This window comes from Equus przewalskii, chromosome 9 (genome assembly GCF_037783145.1).
Source record: "Equus przewalskii isolate Varuska chromosome 9, EquPr2, whole genome shotgun sequence".
NCBI classification, from domain to species: domain Eukaryota; kingdom Metazoa; phylum Chordata; class Mammalia; order Perissodactyla; family Equidae; genus Equus; species Equus przewalskii.
Genome location: NC_091839.1, coordinates 79,710,322 through 79,732,499, shown reverse-complemented (window position 1 = coordinate 79,732,499; position 22,178 = coordinate 79,710,322). Strand labels below are relative to the sequence as shown.

Genomic DNA, 22,178 nt, shown 5'->3' with positions numbered 1-22,178 from the left:
CATTTTCCAGGCCAATCCTGAAAGCCAAAAATAAAGCTGTCGAATATTTGCTTTTCTTTGTCCTTCATATTGATTCTAGTTGACAGTCATTTTTATTTTTAGTTATTGTTCACTGGATTATGCTACATCAGGCTTGGAAGAATTCCAAAGATGGGGATGGGTGGGGGGAGGGTTCAGCCCCTCGTAGACCACTGGTTTGTGGCTGGCTAGCTTCCCATTCCTCCCACGTCAAGAGCTACCACTGGCCTCCCTTCTTTGCTTTATCCCTTGATTGAAACAAAAAATCTACTATAAAACCATCTGCACCCTCCCACCAACTTTCCCATGGCCTGACTTTCCAGAAGGGATGCGCGTGGAATATCCATGTTATCACGGCTGACAGATCGCTCCTCCCTGTGCCAGACTATACCTATGCTTGTCTAATCTTCCATCCATCTTCCGACTACATGAATTTCCCCATTCCAGCTTCCACATTTCCTTACGTGTTTCTGTATGTAAATTTTTTCATGTTTAATGAGATAATGGTCGTTAAAGAAAAAAGTCCCTTGAAGGAGTAATAGCTGAGTCATCAATCACATTTTGGTTTGAATTAACTTTCCCAAACCCATTGGAATATGTCACCTTAAAAGTCTTGGTAGAGGGGTTTTCCTTGGTGGCTTTTAGATCTCTGCACAGTAGGACTCAATCTGCCTTTGTAGGTAATTCCCCACCTGTCCCTCACCTGTGAGGGCATGTTTACCATTGTATCTCCTGCATCCAGCGCAGTATCTGATGCAGAGTTCTAGAAGAATCGGTCGATGAACGAACTTCAACCATGGCTGGATCTGTACCAGACCCAGAGGTGCCAATGCCGGCTATTAATCGGCAGTCCTTCAAATTGATATATTTTAAAGACATTATTAACTCCATATTTATTGGGGTCGGGGGGGGGAGTGAGAGGGAAAAGCAGATTTGTTTCAGCTAGGATCTTTTTTATTTCACTTGAAAGTGCTGTTTTCCCACTTCAGCAGTGGTGGCAACAGAACCACATACATTTTGCTCCTGTGTGTAAGGTCTAAGCAAGGACCATATTTCCAAAGTATTCCAGAGATGCTACACAGCACCTCAGAGTCTGGTGCTCATGCCATTTCTCCTGCGTAGAATGACTTTCCTCTTTTGTACCAAGCTGGTCTTTCCAGGATAAACCCAAATATCATTTCTTTGTGGAGACTTTCCTCAACAATTTCATGCCTGCTGCTTCTTCCCGGGAGCAAATTCTTCTCTCTCTTCTTCCATGGCAGACTGCTCCCACCTCGGTTTTAACACTCATCTTAATTTAGTGTATGTCTCCCCACTTAGAACGAGAGCAAAGTGTGCTCTCTCAGTAATCCAGATGACTAGTTTACTCATATTTGTGTCCCTTGATCTTAATATTTGTACTTAATAAATTCTTCTTAAATGTTTGCATGAATGAATGAATGGAAGGAAGGGAGGGAGAGAGGAAAGAAGGAAGGAAGGAGGGAGGAAAGAAGGAAAGAAGGAGGGAGGGAGGGAAGAAAGAAAAGGAAGGAGGGAGGGAGGAAGGCAGGCAGGCAGGAAGAATCAGGTCAGCATCTCCCGTGGCGATTAGCTGAGAGCAGGGCTTTGAGGCAATTGGCATGAGTGGGAAGGAGGGTGGCAGGCAACATTTCAGAGTTTGCAGAACCACGCAGTACCCTACTGCCGCAGGTCAGAAGTGGGAGAAGCACTTTTCGATGACAAAGAATGGTTACAGGAGGGAGATAAAATTTGGTCCTAAGCCAGTTTTGCTATTTCACAATTTTGCCTATTATCTGCTCAGCTCAGAAGAAAAATAACAATAATTGCTTAATCCTTACAGTTTAAAAAAAGATGTTAGAGAAAACAACAGAAGGTCTCCATACTAGACAGCTACATGTACATTATTTAACAAAACGCTACTCCAAGGTTCTTGTAGTGTATATTCTTGTTTATTCAAAACCACTGTCTTGGAAAAAACTAAGGCCTGCATAAATAAAGCATGTCATTTCGTGGGTTTTCATAACTATTAACGCTGTTATTCTAGATAATGTGTTCTTTTCTTAGTTACGTGCTGCATCACATTCTTATCTCCTTATGCATGTCAATTTTGACAATTATGAATATGGAAGGTAATAATCACTATAGCACCTGTGTTCCATAGATAGACATTTCTTTAACCACCATTGCTAGTTTCTTATCCATGATAGCTGTCCTGAATAAGCTCATTTGTCATCCTCATTTTCCGTGTGATGAATACTGTAGAAAAGACATGCACTTGGTGACAACCTTCAACAAAAACTGATCCATTCAGTTGCTCTCTAGAGTAATAATTATGTTTTCTGGCATTTCAATGAACTTTCTTTAGTGATGCCCCAGGGAAAGGATTCTATAAGCATCAACTAATAAATCAATAAGTATGGTAACCTAAACTGTGCCCAAGACTGTTCTAGGATTTATGGCACTTTGAGCAATACAAAACAATTATGTCACCCTATTATCAATGGAAGATACTGTGTCTAGGGAACGAAGATAAATACAGCTGACACATCCAAAAAGCAGTTCAGGTGTGGGCATAGTTAAGTTCTTATAAATTATTTTTGAAAATATTTCTTCTGATGCATTGAGAAATACCAGCAATTTGTTTCCTGAGCCTTTTAATCAAATAGAAAGGGACGTTGCTTAGTAAAGCGTTCAGATTTTAGTATTTACAGTCCGTCATTAAGGAAAAATATAGAAGAGCTAAAACGATTATCTGAAGTATGAAAATACACACACACTAGAAAATGTTTTCTTTCAGTGCAAACTTTACACCTTGGTGAATCATTTCCATTTGAGGGTTTTGATTGTAGTTTTCCCAGTATGAGGCATAAATGAGACGACTGGCTGGGGGAGTGCGGAGGTAATTAGCCTATCCCATATCAAGCCGTCTTTATTTTCTTTGCACAAGGTGTTGTAGAGAAATTATCTGAACCTGATTCAACCTCAGGAGGGAAGTGGGGAGATGATGCATTGGGGAGAGGTTCTCCCGGAGAACGCCAGCGCCCTCTAGGTTGCATTTGCAAGCAGATTCTGGTGACGCAACTCTGGCCACTTTGCCACCAGGGAGAAAGGGGGAAGGGGGCCGATTCCTCCCCGGTAGGAGGACTATCTGGACCAAAGAAAGAGGCTGGCGATGGGAAGGAAGAACAGATCAAGCATCTGAATAGCGGCCACGGGGCAACCTAAAGCCTGTGCAGAGTTAGCAGGCGCGCGTCACACACGGTCCCCCGCCCGCCTCCCCCTACCCCATACACCCGCCGCCGTGTGTCACCTTCCTGTTCGGAAGTCTTAGTAGGTTGCTGGGGCAGAACAGGGGGCGCCTGCTCCACCCATCAGGTATCCGGTTGGAAGAAAAGCCAGTCTCAACAACTTGATTCTCCCCGTTAAATGATAAGTTTAGCAGACCATCCGTCTCCAACTGCTGAACAGTAGGGGAGGGGAGGAGAGAGCACATCAGACGCTCCTTTTCTATCCCAACCACAAATCATATGGTTGTGCCTCTTCTCTATTCCACTCAAAGTCCTCTAACTTAAATGCCACGTTCCTCCTGGAATGCGTGCGCCAGAGCTTCTTGGAGAAAATGAACCCTGTGCATATGTTTTGAATTTTTTCTGGACTGATTTGTGATGATAATCAGTCAAGTTACATTTCTGGTGTGTCTTGCTGGGGGTGTAATAAACCCAGGACGCTGATGGCTGTAATTTTCTGGGTGATGTTGCAATGGAGGGAATAAATGGCCCCGTGTTGAACTTTGTGGCTTGCTCCCTTCCTGTATGTAAATTGCCTTATATAAAGTGGGGTTCCTAACAGAGCAGGGACAGCTGCCTCGGCCTCCTGCTCCCTTGCCATCTCAGCCTCCAGCCTCGTAGGCACATAGCTGCAGCCATAACAGAGCTCCGCCTCCAGCCTCCAGAAAGTAATCCCCAACCTTCATACCCTAGGCGACCTGAGGAATGAAAGAGGAGGCTATAAAATCCCCTTTGAAAGGTTCGTCTGCTTTTATTACTGAAATTTGGATGGAATGGATAAAACAAAGATGCTTCAGAGGATATGAGGTTACTCGGCAGGGGGAAGGCACTTCAGGGGGACGGGGAGGGTCTCTCATGGAAGATTTCTTAATTTTCAATGTTTTAAAAACAAACCAGCAGAAATCTTGGTGCAGGTTGGCGTTTCTGGGCAGTCACTGCAAAGTTTCCCCTCTCAAAAGGGGGAGAGCAGTGTGGGAGCAGGGCTGGGCTGGGCTGGGCTGGGTGAAGTGGAACGTGGGATGTGAGGGGCACTGGCAATAACAAAGTCATATTATATGAAGAAACCATGCAAGAGGAAGCAGAATTGGGCTAGTGACTGTAATCTGGATTTTCCTAAACCTCGCTTGAGGTTAGAGCATCCATTTCAGGCAACAAAAAATGCTTTTCAAAGAGTGCGTGCTGAGCAAAATTTCCCGGCCAGTTTCCAGGAGAGACGACCTGTGCTCCCTTCTCCCACTTTGGGGCTCTGGTAGACGAGCAGTTGAGACCACAGATCATCTTAGGGCAAATGAGGTGGTTGTGCCTGCAGAACAAACCCGTGCCCAGGACCAGAGAAAAACCGCGCCACAGGCTATTCCTGGTTTGACAGCTGATATTTCGGAGGGTGTCAGCCTCGATAGGCAACTCTAACATGGCACGGCCCTTGACAGCAAGGGGTCACGGCAGGGCAGCCACCGCAGCACCAGCCAGCGCCAGGTACCCAGCCCTGCAGACCCGAGTAACTCGCAGGCGTGTCCCACTCCCGGTCCCGTCGCCGGCTTGCGGCTTCCCCAGCGCTGGCGCGGGTCCCGGCGCGGCCGGCGGACTGCAGCTCCCGGGCCGGGTGACCCGGCTCTGCGGGGCTGACCTCTCTCCTCCGCCTCCTCGAGCGCAGGCTCCCCGCTAATCTTCCAGGAGTTACCGAGGCAAAAGGTATCTGGGGCTCGAGAGAAAAAGCCAGGTGGTTAAACTGCAAGGAGACTCCTGGGTCAGCCCTGAAATAAACCGGAGGAGGGGCAGGGGAGACGAGGACACTAAGGGGTCTGGAGACGATGTAAAGTGACCTCGCGGAGTTCTCAGGCGGCACAGGGAATCGGGGTCCCCGTGCCGCCCGGGGGTCACTCCAGCTCGCCCCTGCGCGCGGCTACCGCTGCCCGACTGGCCACTTCCTCACGTGTTCTTGGCACGGCGCGGATTAAAATGCAAGGAGGAAAATTACATGCGCAACGGACAGAACGTTCTCACAGATTACTTTAGGGAAAAAAAAATGCGAAATGTAGATTGTCCTTTTTCCCCTCTAGTGCAGAGACGACTTTTATTTCCGCCCCCTCCCCTGCACATTCCTGACCTCTCCCTCCCCCTTCCCTCTTTCTTTCCTTCCTTCCTCCTCTTCCAAGTTCTGGGATTTTTCAGCCTTGCTCGGCTTTGGCCAAAAGCACAAAAAAGGCGTTTTCGGAAGCGGCCGGGCCGCGCACAAGGGCCGTTTGTTTGTTTTGGGACTCGGCAGGAAATCTTGCCGGCCTGAGTCACGGCGGCCCCGGGGCCGGCGCTCAGTGTGCCGGCTGCCCTCGCCTCCGCGCGGCGCTCGCCGGGGAGATGCAGGGCGCGCTGGCGCGGGCCCGGCTCGAGTCCCTGCTGCGGCCGCGCCCCAAGAAGAGGGCCGAGGCGCAGAAGCGGAGCGAGTCCCTGCTGCTGACCGGGCTGGGTGAGCGGCGCGGGCTCGGGCGGGGGCTGCGCGCTCGCCGCCGTCCTGCGGCGGGGGGATGGGCCTGGGGCGCGGGCGCCCTGCCCGGGGTGGGGGGCACCCCGGCCGCGCGGGGGCATCGGAGGCGCCGGGGGAACTCGGGGAAGGGTCGCCGCCGGGCCGGGGGGAATCGGAGGCGAGGGCTGGAGAGGCAGAGCGGGCGCTGGGACCCCCGGTGGCCGCGCGCCCGGTGGAGAGCGCCGCGGGGCTGCCACTCCAACAACCTGGCAGGGCGGAATCAATGGGAAAGCTGGAAAATCATCCCGGACTCCCCTCCTCCCCGCCCCTCCGCCCGCGGCTTCCCCTAGTCGGCCCGGCAGCCGAGGGAGGCTGAGCGCAGCCGCCCGCGCGGCCCCGCGCCCCCCGCCCCGGGCTCGCCCTTTCGCCGGGGACCGAACGCGCGCAGCGGCGCCGCCAGCCGAGCCGCGCGGCGGGGGCGTGGCCGGGCCGGGCTGGGGGCGGGGCAGGGGGCGTGGCCAGCCAGCGCCGCATCCTCGCCGTCGCGCGGTCCCCGCCCCCTCGCGGGCAGCGTATATAAAGCCGGCCGCGCGGCCCGAGCGCAGTCCGGGCCGAGCGGATCTCCCGTCCCTAACGTCCCTAGCGCGCTGTCCGAGGCGATGACGGTGAAAACCGAGGCTGCTAGGGGCACCCTCACTTACTCCAGAATGCGGGGCATGGTAGCCATCCTCATCGGTGAGCGTAGGCGTCAGGCTGCACTTCGGCGCCGGGAGCGCGAAGTGGAAATTTTTGGGGTTCCGGATCACATGAGTGTGTGTGGCATCGGATGTGACGAAGCCGTCTAAACGTCTGTTTATTTCTCTTCTCTAATTCACAGCTTTCATGAAACAGAGGAGGATGGGCCTGAACGACTTTATTCAGAAGATTGCCAATAACTCCTATGCGTGCAAACAGTAAGTTTGGGGGAATTGGGGACAATAAAAATTAGTGTAGTTCAGTTTACCAGCGGGAAAGATACATTCTCATCAGTGTGTTGATCAGGAAGGCAAGACTGCCCCGGGAGTGGGGATCCTTTTTCTCTTTAAGTTCTCGTTTATTTTAAAACATTTTAAACATTAAAATGGATGTGCTGATTTGGCTGTTCTAATGGAAAGATAAAATTTCCTTGTTTGCCTAATTCGCCTCCTCTCTCCATAAAGAACAACCCTCATCTCTGTATTTAACTGGGTTTATTATTTTCTTTGGCTGTTTTTTCTTTAAGTGAGTAATTTACTGGGGTGTTGTTAGTTTGTACACTGAATTCTCCGGGAAAAGTTGAGCTGGAAACTCACTGTTGGTGTTGGCGTGCCCCCTTGTGGCGGGTTCGCAGGTTCTAAGTTGCTCCTTCCTTCTCTGCAGCCCTGAAGTTCAGTCCATTTTGAAAATCTCCCAACCTCAGGAGCCTGAGCTTATGAATGCCAACCCTTCTCCTCCAGTAAGTATTCTCTGTGATGTATCTGTTGAGAGAGCTTGTAAATGAGTCAGTTCGTATTCCTACATTGATGAATTAGAATAGCATTTCTAGAAATTAGCATCAAGGCAGGAATGTCTCATTACTTCGTGGCATGACAAGTGACAGAAGCATTTAAGTATTGAGTCAGTGGAGTATTTTAAGAGGCATATTGCATACAAGTTTTATGTGCTTACAACAACATGATTGTGCCTGACTTCCATACTCTCATTTGAAATATTAACGCGTATGGATGAAAAGTCGGTTAGAATGTGTTTGTAGATGTATGCTGACTCGCCTCGGTCATTTGCAGATGTCACATCCTTTGCACCACCTCTACTTTGTTATCGATGTTTTCCTTTGAAGCGAGGATATTAAAAGAAAGCATTTTCTCTTCCAGCCAAGTCCTTCTCAGCAAATCAACCTTGGGCCATCATCCAATCCTCATGCTAAGCCATCTGACTTTCACTTCCTGAAAGTGATTGGGAAGGGCAGTTTTGGAAAGGTAATTTCACTTCTAAAGACCTCGTTACTTATGGTCTTTCATGCCCCCATTTTACGTTCTCCCCGGATGTGGACAGCAAAATGATCTTTTAATTGAAATTTCAGGTTCTTCTCGCCAGACACAAAGCAGAAGAAGCATTCTACGCAGTCAAAGTTTTACAGAAGAAAGCGATCCTGAAAAAGAAGGAGGTAGGAGAGGTGCTGGATGGGTTGGGGTCAGAGAGGGACCTTCATCGAATAGTTTGACCTTGGAATCTCGGTGCCAAGTTGAAATTCACCATTAAATCCTAATTGTCCTTGTTCTAGGAAAAGCATATCATGTCGGAGCGGAATGTTCTCCTGAAGAATGTGAAACACCCCTTCCTGGTGGGCCTTCACTTCTCTTTCCAGACTGCTGACAAGCTGTACTTTGTCCTGGACTACATCAACGGGGGAGAGGTGAGCTGGGGGAGTGGGAGCCACCCCTTGGGCGTCCGTGCACAACCCGCTTGCTTTTAGTTTGAGAAGAAAGTTTTTAAAAGATACTTGGGGGTGGGGGAGAAGGTTACCAGAATTAACGTTTCCCTTAACCTGCCAGGTTTCAAATAGTTAATAGGCTATTTAGGGCCACTTCCTGCAATTGTTCTCTTTAGCTATATATGTCGAGACGAATTAAACGCATTGTTATGAGGCTTTGGCAACCCAGACTGACTTTGTCCTGTCTCCTGTAGCTGTTCTACCATCTCCAGAGGGAGCGTTGCTTCCTGGAACCGCGGGCTCGTTTCTATGCTGCTGAAATAGCCAGTGCCTTGGGTTACCTGCACTCCCTGAACATCGTTTATAGGTGAGCCGAGGACCTCTTAGGGCTGCCTTCTGGGTATAGAGGAGACATAGCCCAGCCTTTGACGGGGCCTTAGAATCATTTGTATTTAGGTACAGCATGGTCACCTAAAACCGCCTCCCCCAGCATGTGAGCTGCCTTGACTCCGTGCCACCAGGGCACCGGCCAGCTCGGATGGTGCCTAATCCAGAATAGATCAGCAGAACAAGGGCCCCCTTTTTTATTCACTGTAGAGCCACAGTGAATTTCAGATGCTTTTAATACCCTAGCAATTATCTTTACAGAGGATTTCTTGTGAAGTGAAATTAACTTATGCAACTACTTTTCTCTTCATTTCTTTACAGAGACTTAAAACCAGAGAATATTTTGCTAGATTCACAGGGACACATTGTCCTTACTGACTTTGGGCTCTGCAAGGAGAACATTGAACCCAACGGCACGACATCCACCTTCTGTGGCACGCCCGAGGTAGGAGCGCTCTCGATTTGGTGCCTGGTCCCCCCACCACCTTCCAAAAGAGAGAAGTGCAATGATGCTTTTAACTACGAAAGAGTGAACTGTTCTCAGAGATTTCTGAGTCCAGTTCACTGCAAGTAAAATGCATTTGCTGTTTGGTGCAGCATGAGTAATTCGAAGGCTTCATGTTGCTTTAATTAAAACTTGCTCTTTGCAAGATACACATCATAAAAGGCTTCTAAATCCCCAAGTACGATACCTATTGGGTGCCCAATGGCTTCCAGAATATCAGTGCACATAAGTGGCCAGTTGGCCTCAAAGTCCAGCAGTTTATCAGGAGATCATCTAAAGAAATATATCCTCCGAGTGGACCCAGGGTCTCTCAGCCTTTTCAAAGTACCTGCCTGGGCTCGGCATTGCCTGGTGTCACAAGCTCTAAACTCAGTTTCCTGGTCTGTCTTTCAGTATCTCGCACCTGAGGTGCTTCATAAGCAGCCTTATGACAGGACGGTGGACTGGTGGTGCCTGGGCGCTGTCTTGTACGAGATGCTGTACGGCCTGGTGAGTAGCATGATGAGAAGCAGGGAATATCGCCCCTGGTTTGACAACACTCCCTAGAATGTGGTCTTCTTAAAATCCGCATTTATCTTGGCACACAGGCCCATTGCAGACCTGGTCATTGTGCCTTGCCCTTCCTGGTCGGCTTATCAAATGCTGATAAGAGAGGCACATTGGTTATTTTATAAGTGTTTTAGGGTAAACTCTTACCTGGTTGGTTTTTCTTTTGTAAATTCACATTTTACTAGAGATGATCACACTTAACCTGTGTGAGAGTGAAAAACATGGCTCGTAAGCATCTACTCCCTGATAAGAGTTGCAAAATAGATACTTAAAAGTCCAAGGCAGAGAAAACCGATCAGGAGAAAGACTGTCAAGTCCAGCTTAGTCTATTGCAGTCCAAGTCGCTTTCTCCGTTGGTGACGTAGCTGTACAGAACTTCCAGCCAGAACTAAGGATTTCCCCTTTCTCTCAGCCTCCTTTTTACAGCCGAAACACCGCAGAGATGTACGACAACATTCTGAACAAGCCCCTCCAGTTGAAGCCAAATATTACAAATTCTGCAAGACACCTCCTGGAGGGCCTCCTGCAGAAGGACAGGACAAAGAGGCTGGGTGCCAAGGATGACTTCGTGAGTCATTTTTCCTGTTCTTTGGGGCCGTCTGCGATGCGCACCGCACCTCTGCCCTTCTTGAATTCTGCCTGTCTAAATTAATCTCGTGTTTCTTTTCAACAGATGGAGATTAAGAGCCATGTCTTCTTCTCCCTCATTAACTGGGATGATCTCATTAATAAGAAGATTACTCCCCCTTTTAACCCAAATGTGGTGAGTTCCTATCTCTCTTCCAAGTATAGGGAGACCCAAAGGGCATTTCTTGAAGTCAGAGGTGATGGTGGTGGTGGAGGGGGAGGGCCCTCAAGGAATAAACTGGTGGATATTTTATTCATAGACCCATTATTTTACCTGGAGAAAACGTAGAATTTCTGTCCCAACAAAGGTCACATAGTTTTTTAGCACATTCATCAAAGTACCAAGAGACAGGAAGTGAACATTGTCCCCCTTATTGATACTGTGTGTGGCCTCTGGATTTTGTTGAAATGGCTGATGGTCATGGGAGTTTCCATATGGTGCCCTAAAGAACTGAGCTCCCGGATTTAAAGCCTGGATGGGGATTTCCCTGCCCTTTGTCCAGGGTGAGCTCTTGACACTGAGTATGTTTCCTCCTTCCTGCCAGAGCGGCCCCAGCGACCTGCGGCACTTCGATCCCGAATTTACCGAAGAGCCAGTCCCCAACTCCATCGGCAGGTCCCCGGACAGCATCCTCCTCACGGCCAGTGTCAAGGAAGCCGCCGAGGCCTTCCTCGGCTTCTCCTATGCCCCTCCCATGGACTCTTTCCTCTGAACAGTCTTAGGCGTGGTTTCGAAAGATTTTCTGTATGTTCTTAAATGTTTTAGTTAGCCTTTTGGTGGAACTGCCAGCCGGCAGGACATCTTAAAAGAGAATTTGCACATCTCTGGGAGCTTGCACATCTTGGCAATCTTATTGCACACTGTTTGCTGGAAGCTTTTTGAAGAGCACATCCTCCTCTCAGTGAGCTCACGAGGTTTTCATTTTTATTCTTCCTTCCAACGTGGTGCTATCTCTGAAACGCGCATCAGAGGGCCGCCTTAGACAGACGCAGGAGTCCCGTTCGAAGGAGGAGCTGTTCTAGGCAGGCTCGTCTGAAGGTGTGTCTGCGCCGTGAGAACGAATCTTCTGAAATGTGCCTTTTCCGATGAGGTCGTGTTCGCTCCAAAGCTTTTTCTCTCACAGAGCGTTTTGTTCCTTTGTTTTCCCTTGTGGACTTACTGTGTGAACAGCGGTGTGAGTGTGGTGTGCTTGATCACAGACAGATTCAGTGATAAGCATCAATGTGACACTTGCAGGACACTACAATGTGGGACATTGTTTGTTTCTTCCATATTTGGAAGATAAATTTATGTGTAGACTGTTGTTTTTTTTGTAAGATAGAGTTAATAACTAAAATTTATTGAAATGGTCTTGCAACGACTTGTATCCAGATGCTTAAAGAAAGCATTGCTGCTACAAATATTTCTATTTTTAGAAAGGGTTTTTATGGACCAATGCCCCCGTTGTCGGTCAGAGCCTGGTGTTTTCATTGTTTCAAATGTCACCTGTAAAATGGGCATTATTTATGTTTTTTTTTTTTTTGCATTCCTGATAATTGTATGTATTGTATAAAGAAAGTCTGTACATTGGGTTATAACACTAGTATATTTAAACTTACAGGCTTATTTGTAATGTAAACCATCATTTGAATGTACTGTAATTAACCTGGTTATAATATGGACAGTTCCTCCCTCCTCCCCACCACACAACTTTTTTTGTGTGTGATAAACCAATTTTGGTTTGCAATAAAACCTTGAAAAATATTTACATAAGTTGTGTCGTGTGTGTTCTTTTGTATGTTTCGGTTATAGGGGGCAATAACAGATCCCTTTAAAATTTAAGGTCAGCCCTGAGGGTCTAGTGGTTTAAGATCCACTGCTCTTACCGCCATGGCCTGGGTTCGTCTCCCAGTCAAGGACCCACACCACCTGTCTGCGGGTTGTCATCCTTTGGTGGCTGTGTGTTGCTGTGATGCTGAAAGCTATGCCACTGGGATTTCAAATACCAGCAGGGTCACCCATGGGGGAGAGGTTTCAGTGGAGCTTCCAGACTAAGACAGACTAGAAGTAGGACCTGGCCACCCACCTCCAAAAAACTGGCCCTGAAAACCCTAGGAACAGCAGAGGAGCATTGTCTGATAGAGCGCTGGATGGGGAGAGGATGGTGCAGAAAGATCAGGCAGGGTTCCCTCTGCTGTGCACGGAGTCACTAGGAGTTGGGCCCGACTCCACAGCACTAAAGAGATTAACACTGAAACCAGGAAAATGCTGCTGTAATTTCCAGCTCAGTGGCTTGCTTCCAATAGCGGTGGCTCTGACTCCAGAGAGTAGACGGTGGTCTTAAAGCCAATTTATATTCCAGATCTTCAGAGATGCATTTTATGATGTCAGTCAGTCATCAATCCATCCAAACAAATCCTTTTCAATTTACTCATCTCGCAAGGACAGCCATGGAGTGACGTTCCCTGTATTGATTGCCTGTCCCGTGCAGCTGGCTGTTTGTCCTGTCATTTGGCTTATCTGAAGTAACAGGTAATTCTTTCGACAAATATTTGAGGCCTCATCCGGGCCAGGCTCTATTCTGAGTAGTGGGATACAGCAGTGAGCAACACAGACAAACCTCTGGCCTTCCAGAGCTTAATGGAAAGGCAGACTCTGTCCGTAAAGCAGTTTGTTGAAGTAGAAATAACAGTCTGAGGTGTAGGAGAATGCCACTGAAGAGGGAGACGATTTTTGTCATAAACGGATATGTTCCCAGAAAGCTGCGCTGGCCGGACTTGTGGTTTCTGAGAGTACGCAGAGCTGAACTGAGCCCAAGGCCACTCAGAGAAGGATCTGGAAGGAGCACATCCCTGGCTTGGACCGGAAGCCTGGAGCCGGTGTGTACCCAGCACTGCATGAGCCCAGCAGACTCTGGGCCTGGCGTGCAGAGGCCTCTCCCAGAGTCTGTCCCACTGGAGTATTTACTGTGGGAGAGGAGCAGGAGATCATCTTGCATCCAAATTGGAAGTTTCTAAGGGTTGAGAAGGCATCTGGGGTCACTCAGTCCTTCTCCCTCGTAATCCACTGACGGGATGGGATCAACATGCATGATGACTTCTCGCTGAAGGTGGGCCCCAGGGCAAGGTGTGCACTTCAGGGCTGCTCTGCCCGATGGACGTTAGCTCCCAAGCCCAAATGCGAAAGTTAACTAAGCGACCAAGAGAACCTAGACCTGCGTTTTCCTAGGAAAGACCAATGCTAGCTCAGACAGGGAGATTTTTTTGCATCTCTCTCCCTTGTTCTCATTATCAACAACAGTCTTGAATTCCTCCTTGAACAAAAGTGCTTGAATCGCATTTTTATGTGAGCACAGTTCTTGCAGACTGGGAATCTATAATCTAATTATAGATGGCTCAGGGCGGCTGGTCATGGATCACCAAGCCTGTTCCTTTTCTAGGGCTTGGAATTTGCTCACCGAGTTACAGTCAACCAGTACATGAGATCTGATTTGCGTTGTTCCAGAATGGAAAGGTGCCAGAGGAGTCCCAGGCCTTGTCACACGAATGGGAGGAGATTAGATCTAACACAAGTGGGTGGGAAGGGAACAAGCCTGGAACAGGGAAGTCGAGAAAGAACAAGGGGTCAATAAAAAAAGGGCAAATATTTACGAAACCCTGTGCTGTCAAATAGCCTACGTGCAGGGGGATCTTTTCTCTAGGGGAGTGGGTCACCGCCCTGCCAGCCTTTGGAACTGCATTTGAGCACGATGGTTACAAAAGGGGACGATTCGTGTCTCCATAGCTCTCCATCTGTGGATCTGCTCAAATAGAGGTTTGGAGGAACTTACTCAGTTGGGATTCCCACAAATTCAAATGGGACTCTGGAACCACTGCTGCCATGAAGAATAAACCAGTCACTGTCTTAGGGAATTTGCCATCTACTTGGGGACACATGGCACCCACCCATGGTGTGTGACAGGTGGTAAATGAGGGTTAACAGGACTTCACAAGTCCAGAGGCGCTCCATGGGGTCGGCTACCTAGAGCAGGCTTCACAGAGGAGAGGCCAGGGATTCTTGCTAACTAAGTCTTGTTCTAGGGAGTCTGAAGGGATGCAGGCCTTGAGGAGCAGGTAATGACACTCACAGACAATGCTGTTGAGCTCTGCCTATGTGCCAGACCTTGTTCTAAGTACTTCCTACAATACTTAATCTTCAGAACAACGCTGTGATGTCAAAAGTAAAGAAACTAGCACAGAAAGGTAATTTGCTGGTTAGTAAGTGGTAAAGTTAGAAGTCAAATCATGATGGTCTGGCCCCAAAGCCTGTGCTTGGAACCATTATGTTCTCTTGCCCACCAGGAGACAACAAGAGTGTGGAAGCAAACAAGTGTGGGCTTGTGAGTCATTCACTGATGGTTTCCCCAGACTTTTACTAAGACACCTTCCTGGTGTCATGCTGGGCCCAGAGGGAGAAAGGGAGAGAGCGAGAGAGGACCTGCAATGATAACGTAGACACTCTCAGTTGTCGATGAAGATGAGGAGCGGCTGGAAATAGAGATTGCAGTGGGGGGGTGAATTAGTACAACGTTTTGGAAAACTGCTTGGCACTATCTCCTAAAGATGGACGTATTTATAACTGATGACCCAGCAGTTCTGCTCCATCATACATACCCCGAAGAGTGTCAATATGTTCGATAAAAATTAGCAGTAATGTTCATAGTGGTAGTATTCACATTAGCCCCCAAGTGGGAATAATTCAAAATGTCTACCAACAGTAAAATGAATAAATATAATTAATAAGATGAATAAATATAATGGAATATTATATTACAACAAAAACAAATGAATAATTGCTACCTACAACAACAGGCAATAATTCTCACAAACAAATATAGAAACTAGACTGTATGATCTGATTTCTATAAAACTTAAAAGCAGGCAACAAAACAAATCTATATAGAAGTCCGGATCTGATTACCTTTGGGGAGGGGAGGAGGGCAGAGACAATTGTTGAGAGGGCACGTGAGGTGGGCGGTCTTCTGGGTGCCGGTAATTTCTTGATCGGGTTGGCGGTTTGGGGAGTGGTTGTGCTTTTTGATATTTCATCCAGTTATATACTTACGATACGAGCACTTTTCTCTATGTTTGTTATATAGCAATAAAAATGTTTATTACAAAATATGTGGTACGATAAAAACAGGATGCCATGGGAACACGGAGGAGCGACATCTTACCCAAACTGGGGATCAGCGAAAGGGCTCGGTTTTCAGGTAGTTTAAGAGAGAGAGATGCTTAGGGGATCTGGAGGTTCCAGGTAGGCTGTCTTGGGAATTGGATCTTGAACATGAAGCAAGAAGATGGGCATCCAGGTGCTGGCTGGTAGAGGAGGGGGCCTGAGGGACAACTTGAATAAGCACAATGAGTGGGATATTGGGAAAAGGAAGAGTCGCAGACAGACCTAGTTCCGACTCCCGGCTCCACCGGGCATCCTTCTAGCTTTGGGAAAGTGGTGACTTGGCAAACCTCTCCTAACTTCAGGGTCTTCAGAGACCATGCAGCCAGGGGTCTGTCTGCTCACAGCAATCCGTGAGACAAGGTCAGAGGAAGTGGCATTCGAAGAAAGCTCACGAATGTCTTCTTTCCCCACTCATTACCTTTCTCCATTTCCCCTCCTCCTTACTGGTGTACAGGAGAAAAAGAGACCAAGAAGCTGTGAGAAATCATTTTGAACAGGGAGAGGGACCTTGTCGTTGATGTTCGTGAAAGTCTCACAGAGATGTTTGGAGTTCATAAGGCAGCAGAACGGAGCTTTGGAGGTTTTCCTTGAGGAAAGTGAAGTGATCCAAAGGGATGTTCTGATGACTCTACCAAGAGCTGAGTGTGGGGAGAGCTTTGGAATTAAAAGAAAAAAGGAAGCACTTAAGGGACTTCTGACAGGCCCTCCACCAGTGGTGGTGGGAAAGAGAGAGGAGGTTTGGGGGGATTTTTAACTTGATTTTTTTTTTAATTGAAGTTTAGTTGACGTACAATCTTATGCTGGTTTCTGTTGTACGACCTAGTGATTTGACACATATGTTACGAAATCACCACCAAGGCAAGTCTAGCAACCATCTGTCACCACACGACATTATTGTGATACTATTGACTGTGTTCCCTCTGCTGTACAGGACATCCCCATGACTTATTTATTTTATAGCTGGAAGTTTGTACCTCTTATTCCCGAGAAGAGATATTTTGAAGGCCCCAAACAAATGAGGCTCAATGAGTTATTGGGAACGGAGGGAGAAGAAGGAAGGATCCCAAGCAAGTCACACTTAATGTAGCTTATTTCTCTAACGTCATTGACTTGCTTATTGAAGTGGTTGTCAAAGCTGCAATAATAGCATCTAGGACAAAGACCACCCACCAGTCTTCAACATCCCCGGGGACATAGTAAATCAGCTGATTAATCGATCAGTGTCATAGGCAAAGCAAGATGTTACACCCTCTAGTCAATCTCTACCCCATCCTGTTAAAAAATTTCTCACCTCACCCACCAAATATTCCTGAAATCCTCTTCCATATGCCTTGAGCCTAGTGTCAGGAGCATAATGACGTTAAACTTTACCTGTCGTTACTCAGAAAAACACTTCTATTAAGAAAGACATCCTCATCCAAATTAATTAAGCCCAATTTGAGAAATTATTTAAATATTTTTCTCATATGGCATGAAACTTGTTAACACATCACCAAAACCAAAAATTAAGGTATTATTGCTAAGCCTTCACGTTTGACTCACGTGTGATCTTTCCTCGTCTTCTTTGGCCACTGCATCCTTTCTATACAAGAACACATTTAATTTATATACATTTTCTCTGCTTTGCACATCTTTTCTGTGAAGGGTGTCAGCAGCAAGACAAGGAGCAATCCTCGATGTTTGCATAGTGTTTCCCTATAACACTGTGTTCAGACAGATGTGTTTGTGTATCTGCAAACCTTGGAAACCATGGACTCTGACGGGCAGGGTTCTCGGTTGTCTCTTTTCAGTGTTGTCTGTTCTGCGCTCCACCTAGTGTGCCATGGCAGGCACGATGACGAGGCTGTGACAACATGCGTAAAGTACAGACTGTTCATGAGAAAGTGTGCATGCAGATAATCACCTCTGGGGAACGGCAGACCAAGGGTCATAAGCACAGAGACATCGTGTCACTTTTCATATGTATATATAAAACAGATAAGTGGCTGCCAATTTGTTCATATCCAGATAATTTTAACCTCATTCTGCTCAATCTTATTTTACTGCCACTTTGGATAGTTGTTGACTCCTAATGTAGCACCACAAAGTCATCACCTCCCCATCAGACTTGAACCATTTGATCCTAGTGTGTTGCAGGGTTGCTAGCAAAGTGCGGCACAGATCTACTTGTTTTGACAATAATTAATTAAATTAAAGTGTGCTTAATTAAATTAATTAAAGTTAGGTTGGAAACAATTTTGGGTGCAAATTGAAAACAATGATTGTAGTTTCTTCTGTAAGATCATGAAAGAGAGGTACAGAAATGATCAGATGCCTGAAGTAAATTATGATCTATCTGATAATAACAGACACTTTGGGATAAATTTAGAGAAAATATAAATTTTTCAAATCAAACATATATGTGACAACTCTTTTAAAATACAGCAAACAAAAGATGAAATAATCAAGGAGGAGGAAAGAATATGAATGAAATGATGCTTCCTTACATTTTTCTTTTATTATAAATGGAGAATGTGCTCATGGTAAAACAAATAAATAAAAACATAACAGGTTGCACTGAGTAATAATTTCACATTGCCTCTCTCAGCCATTCCCATCTCAACTTCCCCTGGCTGGAGGTAACCAACAGTAAGCTTCTTGATGTATCTCTTTTAGAAATCTGGTATGCACATACAAGCGTCAGCGCTTCCAATAACACAGAATTCGAATTTTAAAGGAGGGAGTAAGGGAGGTATCTTGATTGCCGGTTGATTTTCTTCTTTTTAAGGTATACTAATTGTTTATTTTTTTAAAAAGTTCGAAATCTCACTTGTGTGATTCTAGTGAAAATGTTTGGTGCAATGTAACTCCTACACTGTGCGTTGACTTTTTCATCTGGTGCTGAATGAAGACACAGCAGTCTGGTTTCCTGTCACAGAACAAGCCAACCAGCCAGGCGGTGCCCTCACTGAGACACAGGCTTGGCCGCCAAGGTTGCCCCTTGCAACTACGCGGGATCTTTGCCTTGCCCAGTGGCTTTAGAACCTAACAGCTCATCAACTTCCCTCTAGCTACACTCTTTCCAAAACAGCTGGAAACATCTAGATTTTCCAGTCCCTGAAGAGCTGTTTCAGGCCTTGGGCATACCTGAATGCTTTCAAGAAAGTTATCTGATTAGGGGAATGATACTTTCCCTCCCAAACATTCCTACATTCCTTTGAGTCATTCTCCCTGTCAACCGTCTTGTCCTTTCCAGTATTGTAGGATCATAAAAATGTCTGGGTGGGAAAGATCAGCAGGTCCAGAGGTCATAATCTCAGTGACTTCAGGAGCCAGGCTTGTGAATCATATTAGAATAAGACAGTAGGAGCTACGGATAATGCATTTTCTCTTAAAAGCATTGAAATTAAAATAATAATTAAGATCAAAAACAAAAACTCCTTCGCAGGCTAGAAACACCTGCAAAGTTTCTCATCTAATCTCTTATGCAATTATGTAAAATTCAATGAGCTGTCCTCTCTTGCATTCTTGTCCATTCCTTATCTCTGAGCAACACAACAAAAACAAACCCCCAACACTGTGGGGAAAAGCTCTGCTTCACCCAACTGTGCAACAGGGAGGAAGGAACAGGCTTATGAGGACACCAGTTTGGCATGAGATGACACAAAGTCCACCCTCCAGGTTGACAGAGACTGTCCCCAGCTTCTCATGACATTCACACACCTGGTGGCCCCAACTTTCATCAGAATTCCATAACCAGTTTTAGAAAGAAAGCAGGCTGGCTCTTTAGTATATCAACTGGGAGCATTTAAGAAGCCCCTTTTTTAGCAGACCACTCACTCACGCACACACGGTTTATAATAATCTGAAGAATTTTCTGTCTTCCATAAAAGGACAAGGAGTCAGCTTGGCCAAGCCGTCCTGAGTTACAATGAACAGGAAGCCAAGAAAAGATATGTAGAGGGAGGCAGCAGAGTAAATTAGGAAAGTCTCTGATTTTTGAATTTTTGAAACCCAGCTCCACTCCTTTATCTCTCTGAGCCTTGATTTCTCCTTTCCCAAATTGGGACTAAAAACATTTCTTTTGTACTGTAGAGGATCTGAGGTAATATGTGTCAGGATGCAGAAGAATGTATTGTAATCTAACAGGTAAGTAAATAATGGTGCTATTGGCGTGTGACTGGGGAGCTGAGGGGCTGGGACCACTGAGACCTTCCATAAGCTACTGAACTCCAAACATCGCTTGCAATCATCTGCTCTGCTTGTGCGTCCTTAAAAGCGCAGAGAACAGTCCTTAGGTGAGCCCACCTTTCCAGCTGCAACAGGCAGATCCTGAAGGGTGACTTGAGTAAATATTCCTACGTCCTGGTTTTGTGGAGGTCAAGGTCTTTCTCGTTATCCCAAAGGATTACTAAACTTTACAAATTCAGTTCCTTTTAGGTTTCTTAAACACACATCATAAAATAAGGTTAAATTGCACATTACTCATCCACAAAAGCAGAGTGGCCTTGTGCTACCACAGCCCGACTCTGCACCCGATTCACCTGTCCTTTAAAGAGAGGGGGAGTGGCGTCTCACAGAAGCTTGGGTCTTACTTCTCATCATTGACGACAGCAGTGCGGTCACGTCTGCAGAAGAAACCTAGGGGTTGTTGGGGGCATATACGGATCTAAAGCGGATCCAGATTTGGGTTCAAATTCTACCTCTGCCATCTGGTAAGTCTCCTGTTCCGTAAAGTGGGGACAACAACACCTGCTCTGGCTTCACTGCCCGGAAGTGAGCAACTAGTTTCGGTGCCTCCCAGGAAACAACACGTCTTGAACTGCACCCGTTTACACAGTTTGTTAAGACTTGACGCCTGCAGGAGTTTTTTGAGACTCTCCTAATAGGTTGTCCTACTGAGAGTTTCGTACCTTAGTAGGAGTCAGTTTTTAAACACATCTCAGTGCATATGTTTGTTTGAATTGCCTTTGAAAATTCTTCCTATTTAAAAGCAAGAAACTTTTTCAAGCAATTAAATCCCTTAATGCAGAAATTAAGAACTGTTCTCCATCTTGCTAATTCTTAACATGATGAAATCTTATATGTGAGCAAGCAATTTAAAATAAAAGGTTTAAAAGATGTTGCTAAATAAAGAATATCCAAATCATTATTTCACTGTTCTTTAAGTGTTATTTAAATGAGAATCACACATTGGAGATAGAGAGAGAGAGAGAAAAAGAGAGAGAGAGAGAGAGAGAAAGAGAGAGAGATCCTGGAAACATGAATCCTGTCACTATTCAACATGTTCAACATAGTTTTAGAGGTCTCAGCCATGCAAAAAGGCCAGAAAAAGAAATGAGTTTTAAGGATCAGGAAAGAAAAGACACGATTGTTGCTGATGCAGATGATGTGATTGTTTATAAGAAACACCAAGGAGATCAACACGCTTGTAAGATCTAACTGGGGAGCTGATCAAGCCTGCCTCATCCAGAATTTATCTACCCAAATCAGTGTTTCTCTACCCAGCAATAAAAGGTAGAAAACCTAATAGAAAAAAAGATTTTGTTTACAACTATAGCAAAAATTATGAAGTGTCTAGGAATTAATTAACCTAGCACAGAATGCACAAGAATTTTGTAGAGAAAAAAAATTAACTCCCTTAAAGGGATTGACTATGTGAAAAGATGTTTTATGTCAATGGGTGGGATGTCATAACTTTGCAAAGATATTGATTCTTCGAATATTTATCTATAGGTTTCAGTAAATTTCCAATGAAAATCCTAAAAGGATTTTTTTGGGAGGAATTGAAAAATTAATTGTGAAATAAATACGAGAGAGTAAGACCCACTAATAGCTCATATAAAATTTATATGAAAGAATTGATCCACTATAACACACAATGGAGAATAAAGAAGGAAAACCAGATCTACTTGATCTTAAAGTGAATTACAAAGACGTTAAAACAGTATGCTATTGATATGCAGACAGACAAATAGGACAGAAGAGATGGCATACAGATTATGAGATTAGTGACACCGCAAATGAATGGAGAAACTGTGAATTATTTAGCAAATGACGTTAGGAAATTTAGCTCACTATGGGAAGAAAAATAAGTTGAATCTCTACTTCACATAACACGTAAAAATAAACCCTAAATGGATTGAAGACCTAAATATGAAAGATAAAACTATAGAGCTAATGAAAGAAAGTAGCAAAGAATATCAAATCACTGGTCAGCTAACTCATGAAGAGAGGCATCAAGCTGAGAGGAACTGGTGGTCACTGGACTGTGGGAGAGGCTAAGAGTCTGCTGTACGAGAGTCAGGGTTGAGCAGGATTAAAAGAATGGGAAGGATTTTAATGAATGTAGAGTCGGCTTCCAGAGAACGTAACAATAACCCACATTCACAGAACACTTTACACCATCACATGTTAACTCTTTGCATTGTAGCAGACTAGCGAGGTGAACGGGGCCAAATATTTCTATCCCTTTTAAAAACACTAAAATGCTAAAAATGAGACCCTGAAAAGTTTACATGAATAGACACCTATGGAGTTAGTGGAAGGGGCAGAACTGAACCCACGGCTTCAGACACCAGACTTCTCTCTTTCCACGGCCTCCTTTGGGCATCATGGCGTGATTACCGAGCAGTGAGCACGAGAGCCACCACCAGGAACGCAGAGGCCAGCTGTTTGAGTCTCCCTTCCACAGAGACTGCCTTTTGATGAGACGGACA

General features: G+C 45.8%; 1 protein-coding gene across 6 annotated transcripts in view; it reads left to right on the top strand.

The window, feature by feature from the left end:
- SGK1 (serum/glucocorticoid regulated kinase 1) overlaps positions 1-12,027 on the top strand; it is a 107,903-nt gene extending 95,876 nt beyond the window's left edge. For 3 of the 6 annotated variants that reach the window (XM_070557238.1, XM_070557237.1, XM_070557236.1), the window contains 11 exons: positions 6,644-6,719; positions 7,165-7,240; positions 7,656-7,760; positions 7,865-7,948; positions 8,066-8,197; positions 8,470-8,582; positions 8,924-9,047; positions 9,501-9,596; positions 10,069-10,224; positions 10,330-10,419; positions 10,829-12,027. In XM_070557238.1, the coding sequence (XP_070413339.1) occupies positions 6,644-6,719; positions 7,165-7,240; positions 7,656-7,760; positions 7,865-7,948; positions 8,066-8,197; positions 8,470-8,582; positions 8,924-9,047; positions 9,501-9,596; positions 10,069-10,224; positions 10,330-10,419; positions 10,829-10,996 (1,220 nt within the window). In that variant the 3' untranslated portion in view covers positions 10,997-12,027. Of the gene's footprint in view, positions 1-3,844; positions 4,045-4,823; positions 5,770-6,291; positions 6,502-6,643; positions 6,720-7,164; positions 7,241-7,655; positions 7,761-7,864; positions 7,949-8,065; positions 8,198-8,469; positions 8,583-8,923; positions 9,048-9,500; positions 9,597-10,068; positions 10,225-10,329; positions 10,420-10,828 lie in introns of those variants that run through there. The other 3 variants (XM_008528426.2, XM_070557239.1, XM_070557241.1) reach the window with 3 other exon arrangements.
- Positions 12,028-22,178: the final 10,151 nt, after the last annotated feature.